This window comes from Mizuhopecten yessoensis, unplaced genomic scaffold (genome assembly GCF_002113885.1).
Source record: "Mizuhopecten yessoensis strain PY_sf001 unplaced genomic scaffold, ASM211388v2 scaffold5267, whole genome shotgun sequence".
Taxonomy (NCBI): domain Eukaryota; kingdom Metazoa; phylum Mollusca; class Bivalvia; order Pectinida; family Pectinidae; genus Mizuhopecten; species Mizuhopecten yessoensis.
In genome coordinates this window covers 69,627-80,316 of record NW_018405963.1, presented here as the reverse complement: position 1 = coordinate 80,316, position 10,690 = coordinate 69,627, and the positions used below count along the sequence as shown (strand labels likewise).

Below are 10,690 nucleotides of genomic sequence, written 5' to 3'. Positions count from 1 at the left end.
ACGTCTTTGGTTTATACTCCTAGACATAGTTTTTTTTCTTTGTTTTATGTCTCGGGTCTTCGTTTCATGTCTCGGGTCTTTGGTTAATGTCAAATGTCTTTGGTTTATACTCCAAGACATAGGTTTTTTCTTTGTTTCTTGTCTCGGGTCTTTGGTTTATGTCCAACGTCTTTTGTTTATGCTCCTAGACATACGTTTTCTCTTTGTTTCATGTCTCGGGTCTTTGGTANTCTAAAATTACATAAGCACATTCATATGTTTCCCAATGCATTATATTTGCACCAATGATAAAAAAAATTGGTTCTTTTTCACACAATACTTAAAATGCTGGACTGAGAGGTGCAAAATACCAAAATCAGTTCCTACAAAACATACTGAAATCTGATTAAGTACATGTATGCTTTCTTAAAGGTAATTTGTCTAATTCAGAAACGGTTCAAGATTTGGTAAATGCAATGTCTGTACCTGGTAGTTTATGGAAACAGCCATCAAGATCATAGATATTTTTCAAACTAAATATTTTTTTAACTTTTTTAAAATAAAAAAAGAACATCTCTGAAATTAAAATTTTCACCTTACAATTTTTAATCCTGCACCTTAATGCAATTACTTTTAGTAAACACAAATTCTGCATGTTGATTTTATGTTAAGTCCAAAAAATCTGCTATTGAAAAAATTCTAAGTTTGAAAACCTGCCAAAGAAACAAAAAATTGTCTTAATATATAATCTTTTGAAAAATAAATTAAACCAATTCAGCTATTTGCAGAAAAGGCTGAATTGTATTTTAATCTTAAGAAATTCAATTTTCAATCTATTGAAACCATAATCCCCAATTCACATTTTTTAATTAGAGATTGCAATGGTAGTCAGATGGACCCAGAGGCCATGGTCATTTATAATGAGAATGTTCACAGAACCAAGTCTGCAGTGTTATTTCAGTAGTATCCAGCATCTGCAGTTTGAGAGTTTTATACTAAGACCTGACAGTAGTATTGCAGTAGACTATTGTAAGAAAGTCGGTGTATATAAAGTTTGTGCAGTAGACTACAGTAGTAAATGGCTTTTATTTTAAGTTTGTGCAGTAGTATTGCAGTAGATTACTGCAACAGAAGAGGAATAGGGCAGTAGTATTGCAGTACATGCCTACTGCTTTGTTGGACACACTGCATTCCTACTGCAAAGTAGAAGTAGTGATGCAGTAGTGGCTGCAGTGTGACTGCAGTAGCTACTCTCTTTAGCAGTAGCTACTGGAAATTGGTAAGGGAAAGGTCATGGTCACTAGTGTCATATGTATGCAATATATATAAGCCATGTTTGTACAGCCAAAATACAAGGATCAGTCTCTATATGATCCGTTTAATCAACCGAAGTACAAGTATACTTTTTACAAGTATTACATATCAGGTCTCTATATGATAGGTAAATACAGCCAAAATATATTCAAGGATCACTTTTTTTAAGCACCAATGTGTACAATGAAAGTACAAAGATCTCTTTCACAAGTTTTACATATACTTCCCTGGTATAAAGGTCATGGTCACAAATGTTGTTAGTGTTGAGTTTATAGTTTATTTTAATTCATATATTTTCAGGTTATTCCTCCCAGTTTTGTCATGTGATATTTGGTCCGAGATATTTGGTCCATGACACCTTGTTGTTATACTTTAGAGGTTTCATTGTCGTCCATGACACCTCAATGTTATACTTTAGAGTTTTCACTGTCATCCATGACACCTTGTTGTCATACCTTAGAGGTTTCACTGTCGTCCATGACACCTCAATGTTATACTTCAGAGTTTTCACTGTCGTCCATGACACCTCGTTGTTATACTTCAGAGTTTTCACTGTCGTCCATGACACCTCAATGTTATACTTTAGAGTTTTCACTGTCGTCCATGACACCTTGTTGTTATACTTTAGAGGTTTCACTGTTGTCCATGACACCTCAATGTTATACTTTAGAGTTTTCACTGTCGTCCATGACACCTCAATGCTATACTTTAGAGGTTTCACTGTCGTCCATGACACCTCAATGTTATACTTTGGAGTTTTCACTGTTGTCCATGACACCTCGTTGTTATACTTTAGAGTTTGCACTGTTGTCTATGACACCTCGTTGTTATACTTTAGAGTTTTCACTGTGGTCCATGACACCTCGTTGTTATACTTTAGGGTTTTCACTGTCGTCCATGACACCTTGTTGTTATACTTTAGAGTTTTCACTGTTGTCCATGACACCTCGTTGTTATACTTTGGAGGCTTCACTGTCATCCATGACACCTCAATGTTATTCTTTATAGTTTTCACTGTCGTCCATGACACCTCGTTGTTATACTTTGGAGGTTTCACTGTCATCCATGATACCTCAATGCTATACTTTAGAGTTTTCACTGTCCATGACGCCTCGTTGTTATACTTTAGAGTTTTCACTGTGGTCCATGACGCCTCGTTGTTATACTTTAGAGTTTTCACTGTCATCCATGACACCTTGTTGTTATACTTTAGAGTTTTCACTGTTGTCCATGACACCTCAATGTTATTCTTTATAGTTTTCACTGTCGTCCATGACACCTCGTTGTTATACTTTAGAGGTTTCACTGTCGTCCATGACACCTCAATGCTATACTTTAGAGTTTTCACTGTCCATGACGCCTCGTTGTTATACTTTAGAGTTTTCACTGTCGTCCATGATGCCAGCCCACATACCTAACCTAGGGATCATCGTGTACCAGCTTCGCCAGTGTGCAGGCCGCTTTATGTCTGTGTATGACACACATCAACATCTCCGTAAACTCCATAGTCTCGCCGACCTCAGCACAGACGACCTGAAGGAGGTAATTGATGTACTTTAAAAGCATATATTTTCGTTGGGGTTATTTTTTTTTTTTCTTTTCTGGTTTTGGGACAAATTAGTGGGGATTATATTTCGTGGAATCAATATTTTCAAACCCAGTATTTATTTTCTATTTGACACCTAGACTATAAGACAATAGGTCTGGCTAATTGTACATGGCCGGTAGGAATTATATTTTCGTTTTTTTAGGTCACCTGAGCTTTAGCTCAAGTGACCTATTGCTATCCGTCTTCGTCCGTTGTCATGCGTTATGCATCGTCCATCGTGCGTCATCCGTTAACATTTTACATTTTTAACTTAAGCTGAAATACTGTCAAAGGGATTTCAGCTTAAGTTCATGGGAATTTTACTGACAACTCCCTGACCAGGTGTTGTTATTTTTCGGGTCGATCAGAAATCCAATATGGCCTCTAGGGCTGGCCATTTTAAAAAACTATTTCAAACTTAGTGTCAAGTTCTACTGGGCCAATCTAACTGAAACTTGGTAGGAATGATCAACTCATGGTCCTGACAAAGTGTTGTTATATTTTGGGTCGATCAGAAATCCAATATGGCCAACATTCTGAAAAACTATTTCAAACTTAAAGTAAAAGTTCTTCTTGGCCGATTTAACTGAAATTTGGTTGGAATGATCAACTCATGGTCCTGGCAAACTTAACGTTAAGTTACACTTAACTTTTTTTACTCAAATTTTGGTAGGGATGATTGACATCATTATCTCCACTTCATATTTCAACAACAAACATTAATACTGTAGGACTCATATTATGCTCTTACAGTAAGCACCTTCGACACCTGATAGATACTCTGGCTCTGTTTATTACACCCTAGTGGAATGCTTTTTATCATGACGCATCATTTGATATAGCATCCTATCTATATGTGACAATGTAGTACATCAAACAAACTATAAATTCTGATAACATCATTTGAATGCTCCGTTCAGTTAGTAAATCACAAAACAAATTTGCAAATTTGATTTGATAAAGCAGAACTTTATTGTAGTAGTGTACCTTTATAGTTTTCAGGCGTTCCTGCCGGGGAGAAGATGCCGTCGCAGCAGAGACAGCACCTGGCACATCGACGCCTGGCACAGATCGTCCACTATAAAGGGGGTGAACTCAAACACCTTGCATGTATCCTTGTCATAGCCGTCAGGGTTTGTCAGCTTTGTCAAGGTTTGTCAGATCTGTCTGGACAAATAGATCAGGTCTGTCGGATCATTCATAGTTTGTGGTGTCTGTCAGAGTTTGTGATGTTTCAGTTTTTCTCGCATCTTTTTTCGGGTTTGTTGTGTCTGTTGGGGTTGGCGGTGACTGTAAGAGCCTTATATGTGGGGTTTTATTGTGTTAGAGTCATAATATTTGCCTGGGTTTCTTGCTTCTGTCAAAGCTTTCTCTGGGTTTGCCTGGTTTGTCATGTTGGTGTATTCAGTGACTGACATCTGTAAACAAGCTAGGATATATCTGTATTTTGTGATAGACATTATAAATAGACAAGAGTGGTAGCATGTGACCAGATGTAGGTACCTGTTGATGGATGACTGACATGTATTTTTTTTATCTCAATATCTAGAGCTCTCACGTCTCATTTTGATAAAGCTATTACTGACAGTGATCTGATTTTCCTTAATCGAGTGTACAGATATTATAGAGAACTGTATATTTATATTGTGGCGCCACCTGGAATATTACCTGTTACACTGCGTACCTATAGACCAACAGCCCACTCTTTATCAGTCACAGGTGAAACGCCAGCAGCAGATGCGACGACTACAAGGTACGTCATTGTTCACCTAGACGGATTATGATTTGAATGCTGTTACAACTCAATGATATTGTGAAGATGGCGTGACATATAGTCCTAGTCTTTGCAGAAGCTATATTTTGAATACTAGTGTGAAGAGTGATTCTTATTCTATGTCTGGTAACTAGTGGCACAAAAATCCTTCCAACTTGAAGTAATGACCTAACATGATAGATCCAATATCAAAAATCCTAAAAATAGAAAACCAGTGAAATAACTAAACTCACATACCAAGTACTCTGCACACACAGTTGTAACATTTATTTCTGATGCAGACCTGACAGGTAGCGGCAGCATGATGTATGACACAGATGAGGGGGCAACGTTCTCGGAGGGAGACAAGCTGACACGGGCGTGACAAGGGAGGAGCTAGCTACACTGAAACAAACAGCAGTATCGGCTATCACAGAGTCTCTTCTCAAAAAACTGTCAAAAATAAATCAGGTAAGATCATTCACTCAAGTTATTGTTTAAATTTGTATCAACGTTGTTTTGGAGGAAGATTTGCACCTTATTTCATGGCATTGGAGAATGTTGAAGTCATTTAAATGGTTGACCGCAGTCAGTGAAATCTTTTTTCTTGATGTTTAACATTTGAAAATATTTTCAATTATTTTATTGTTCTGTTTAAATGAGTATAACTCATGCAAATTGTATCTTTTTTCAGAGCTTCTGTAAAAATCGGTCACACTAAGGCTTTGTGGAGGCATTAATTCGGCGGACCAAACGGTTACTGTCGAGGCTTCACACGGGTAGCTGATGTAACCCCACAAATCTAATAGGGGACAATTTATCATTGAGAATAGTGTTTTTGTAATTACAGTCATGAACTCTGTACTTTTGTGTGTAGCGTTTCGTAGCTCGATTTGATGACGGGCATGGAATTAAAAGATTAGCAGCAGAATGATAGTGACAGGAGCACAGAGATCCTAGATCAGCACACTAATGGAATGGAATAGATGAATTAATCATTATTTGATGAATTAATCATTATTTGTCAAAGTACTGAAACACACTTGATTAATTTAAACAATTGGTGCAAAATTTGGATCCGAGAACACATCCCTTTATGTATTGAAGGTTCTAAATCTGAATTTCTGTGAACAACATAAAGAAGAAGTTGTCACAATTTCAGTAATTTCTACAGTGAATAAAAAGATTATTTGACAATTTGAGTAATTTCTGAGGGAAACGGTTTTCACAATTTTTACGTAGTTTTGTACAAAAAAAGCTCTTGATTCTCAAGTCATAAAATATGTGACTGTCATAGTTATGCTAAATTTTCTTTTCCAAGCAAGGAATCCTACGTTTTAGCATGAAATTGAAAGTATGTTCCTTTATCCAAGAGATGTTTTCTCTGACTAAGATCAATATTTACTGTATTACTACACTTCCTAACAAGGATGTTTAACATTCCTTCATGTTTTAAACAAGAAATGTGCTGTAAAGATTGTTCATTTAAAAATAAAGAAATCGAATATTAAAATCATCAGTGTTTTCTATGGTATTAACTATACAGACTGGAATTTTACAAGACAAGCTGACCAGGGGAAAGGTTAACATTGAATACCTGGATTTGGAAATTTTTAAGAGTGGAAATGTTTTCAGCTTGATTCTGCAAAATTATAATGTGGCATTGTTCAAGTTGTTGCTATTATATTTTAATGTATTACCTCAGTGTGTTTGCATGTGTGGAGATATTAGAATTGATCGACTAGAAAATTATATCTGTGGAAATCTCTTTTGTAAAGTAGTTGAATGTTGAAAGGAATGTAACATAGGACAGCAAACCGTCTTTATTTTAATGTGTATCAACGCACTCACACACAACACATAGAAGACTCTCACAAAGCCACCACTTAATCTCACAAAACTATATGACACACACAGCTGGTGATATAATCTATGTCCTACCTTTTATTATAAGTTGTTCACCTCTGCACTTCAAGGTCACCCAAGCTTTAGCTTAAAGTCAAGTTCTAATGGGCCGATTTAACTGAAACCTTTTAGGAATGGACGACTCATGGTCCTGACCAAGTATTGTTATTTTTCGGGTCGATCAGAAATTCACAATATGGCCGCCACAGCTCCCATTTAAAAAAACTATTCACAAGGTCAAGGTCACCATTACTATTTATAGAAAATTGTCAAACAGTGAGATACATTTTCTGTGGCAAAGGGCATTCATGTGTTACACATTTTTCTAGTTTTACTTAAACTTGGTAGTGATAATTGACTGATGGACCTCGCACTGGTGAAATACATTTTTTGTTTGACAAATAATGTACTATTCTCCTTTGACATCATTATTTCAACAACAACAGCAGAATACTGTAGGACTCAGGTGACCGTTAAGGCCTATGGGCCTCTTGTTATATCATAATGCATATTTAGATACTATGTACCTGTAATTTGATTGATGTTTGAAAAACCCACGATTGGTGCTTATTAGACTGCGCTTCTCATACAGCAGCATGGAACCAGATTCCTGTTTAAACCAGGTCTACATTTAGATTTCAAGGCTAAATCCACACAATGCACTGGAGAATGTTATTGCAGGTCTATACAGTTTTTATCGAAGATTTACAGAAAGCTACCACAGATGACAAGGTTTCTCCCTATTTCATGAACACACAACTCTGGTCAAACCATTTGAAATACGAATATGTTCTTGTTTTAAGACAACACATTACCGATATTCTCGTTTTAAACATCAATCAAATTACAGGTACATAGTATCTAAATATGCATTATGATATAACGTGGGTTAAGAGCTTTAAAAATAAAATTTCAAGTTTCAAACAACAATATCTTCAGAACCGTTTTAGAGATGTTAAAATGTCTTGTGTTCTAGTTACCAAATCTGGTCTTAAGTTACCTATATGTCAGTTGCATGTAACAAAAGAAACAGGTGATCGATACTAGGCCCTCTACTATACTATTCCTACACTTGATTTTTAAAAGTGAAAATGGAGGAATTCTTCGAATTGTATCAATCCAGAATATTAGAAAATTCAGTTATCAGTGCAGAAAATGGAATATGTAGAATCTGGCAGGGACCATTAACAAAGAATGGAAAATATGGACTGATTATTTTCCGAGATCCCAGGGATTTGAAATGGAATAAAAACACGCTCATAGACTGTCATTCCTCATTCTTTTGGGTAGATGTGTTTAGTCGCATTGATTGGACTGTCTTGGTGCTGAGTTTCATCTTTAGTAGTTCCAGCACTAACATCTCATCATCTAATGTCATCTGCAGGCCATGAGTTTTGTTGGCACTCAGGAACATTGAGCGTGTCTACCAGTTGTTACTGTCACCCCCAGAGCACACGACAGAATGCTGTTTGCATTTAGAGCAGTCACTGGAGTAGCACGAAACAGTCGCATCAAGCACAGCGGGTAAACGTTTTGTAATAATGTCCATGTTTCCATTGTGTAATTTCATCAGGTCCTTAGAGATCAGACTGCTCCAGGCTTTCAGGTCCTGAGAAAATATTTTCTGGGAATGTGCTCTCATCAGTCTGGTTCGGCCAGGAAACATGGACTCACTGAACTTGGCACTGTTAGACTTCCGGAACTGTGCCTTGCCTAAATGTGTTGGGTCGGCCAGTCTCTCCACCTTCCACATGGGATCTAGGGCTTGCATGGCCTCCTCAATGCCTTGGCTCCAGTACCGTCCCCGTCAGTCGTGGCGTACTTGACCAAAATACCTTGACTGGTCAGCTGGTCTCCAATGTTTTTCCCATGGCATGCTCTGACAGGCCGTCGTATCGGTCAGTGTTGGCTGTGCTGTCAGTGTGACCTCCAGGACAGTTGACATCATAGCCTTTTCCCCTCAGCCAAGCACCAGTCCAGCACAGCTTGTTCTGAAGTGTGCGTGCTAATATCCACTTCTTAGGAGTTGATGTCTCAATGCCCAGACTCATTCACTGTGAGGCATTCATGCCAGGTTTGTTAGCACTCCCAAATGATGTGCTGTTATACCGCCCATCAAGTGCTATTCCGATGGTGCTCGTATTAGCATCCCCTCTCAGGTGGTTAACCTCCACTACCTGCCTGGTCTTCTCGGCCATGTTTTTTTTGTTGAGTAATGTTATCTCCTTGGACACCAGGTTAGCTTGTCGCTGCAGCATACCACTGTTTGCTCCGGTAGGTATGTTGATGTGTTCGAGAAGCAGTCTGGCTCCTTCGGTGATGACAGACTGGCCACACAGAGCTGATGGTAGGTACCTGTTCACAAGTGCTGGCTTTGGTCCGGGCTTATTTGTGTCCGCTTCTCTGTAGAGCTTGTGCAGTGGAGACCGGTAGCTGCACTTAGCACAGAACAACTCCATCCCAGGGCCCATTTCCTCTCGGTGTCAAGTTCAAATTCTGGAATTTTGCATGGCTTGTAGTGTTTTTCTGCATGGAGTCTGAATACAGAATTCCACATCTTTACCATTAAGAGCATTTCAATAATTCTGTTTCCCTCGATATTGTCCGGTTCAGAGTCTGAGTCTTCATGAGGAACTGTTGATGGACGAAGTATCCGAGCTGAACAGAGTCTGTCTTCAGTGTTTGAGGCTATAAGTGATCGACCATCATGACTAAGTTTGGTCACCAGCTTGAACTTCTCTGCATTTAGCCTTCTGGTAAATACAGCCTGGTCATTTGGGTGTCCAGCTTGATCTTCTACAGGCATAAGTGTCTGGCCCTTATTCTTGGGAATATTTCCAGGTTGAAAATGATTTTTCCTCCTCTTAGTATCTCCCTTCATAGTAGTAATAGTAGTAGTGGTGGTCAGTGGTCAGTTGTGTTGAGAATCCAAAATCAGAGTGATGCTGATCACTTGTCTGCTCTATCTTATGTAGTTTGTTTGATATTGACTTCAAAGATGATGATTTAGAAAGCAAGAGAGCCTAACATAAAAGAGATATGTCTCTTTCACCCCCCCCCCCCCCACACACACACACACACACATGCCTTTGGCACTAGCTATCAGTCTATGGTGGCTGTGGGTGTGGTGGTCATCCACTCTGATTGATCAGTTATATCTGTGATAATTGCCTCTAGAGTATTTTGTGTAGTTATGGAGACTGAATGATGGTTTAGGCACAGTTTAAATGTTCATTTAATGAAAGAATTGAAAATATATAGCAAAAGTTTAAATTTAAATTCTTAAAAAAACTTAAGTTGAAGATTATAATGTAAACACTTTATTTGAGTAAGTGGAGATTTTATACACAACAAAAACGATGAAACAACAGTTTACTTGTTTATTATTACAATTCGAGATATTTAAATGAGGCAGATAGCAAGATAAAAAGAAAATACAAACTTATACTTTGGCGTATCAGGGGCTACTCACTCAACACTATAAGCTAACTATATACAATACTACAAAAACAAAGGTGTACTGACGAGGTAGCCTCCTAAGCAAAGAAAGAGGCCACAAGGAAAAACAAAAAATATATTCTCAGCAATATATTTTAAGTGGGCAAGACAACTCTTGAACGATTCAAGACACGCCAAATGTAAATATCTAGTGAAACGTTCTTGAGCGATTCAAGACAGTATACATGTAGATATCTAGAGCAAACCCTTGAGCGATTCAAGAGCTGCATATAAGATACTCATATATATAAGTAGTAAAGAAAACCTTTGAGCGATTTAAAAGCAGAGAGCTTTTGCCTTGAGCGATTCAAGAGAGGCAAACTGACCACCAGACTTAAGCAATTTAAGAGCTGGCAAGACGAAACTCATGAGCGATTCAAGAGCCTAGTAGTATCAAGAATAGACAGAAAAATTAAAGCAAGAGCAGTAAAATAATCAACAGATAAGTAAATAATATTACAGAAAAGTATTAGGGGGAAAATTCCCCAGGAATTAAAACCCTAGGGATAAAAGAGTGAGTAACCCAATGGTAGCACAAGATACCCAGTATACAATATTATAAGCAACAACGGAAACTTCGATGAAAACAGATACATCTCATGATCATCACAAAAGCATACAAAAGATGGCAGAAGTAAAATAATCAAACATAT

At 37.7% G+C, this 10,690-nt stretch overlaps 1 protein-coding gene across 1 annotated transcript; it reads left to right on the top strand.

Annotated features, from left to right (window-relative positions):
- Positions 1-2,691: 2,691 nt before the first annotated feature.
- Positions 2,692-5,019, top strand: LOC110450525 (nuclear pore complex protein Nup205-like). The gene is made up of 4 exons (XM_021498085.1): positions 2,692-2,835; positions 3,877-3,991; positions 4,500-4,634; positions 4,937-5,019. Exons 1-4 carry the CDS (start codon positions 2,692-2,694, stop codon positions 5,017-5,019), a joined length of 477 nt encoding a protein of 158 aa, XP_021353760.1.
- The last annotated feature ends 5,671 nt before the right edge of the window (positions 5,020-10,690 follow it).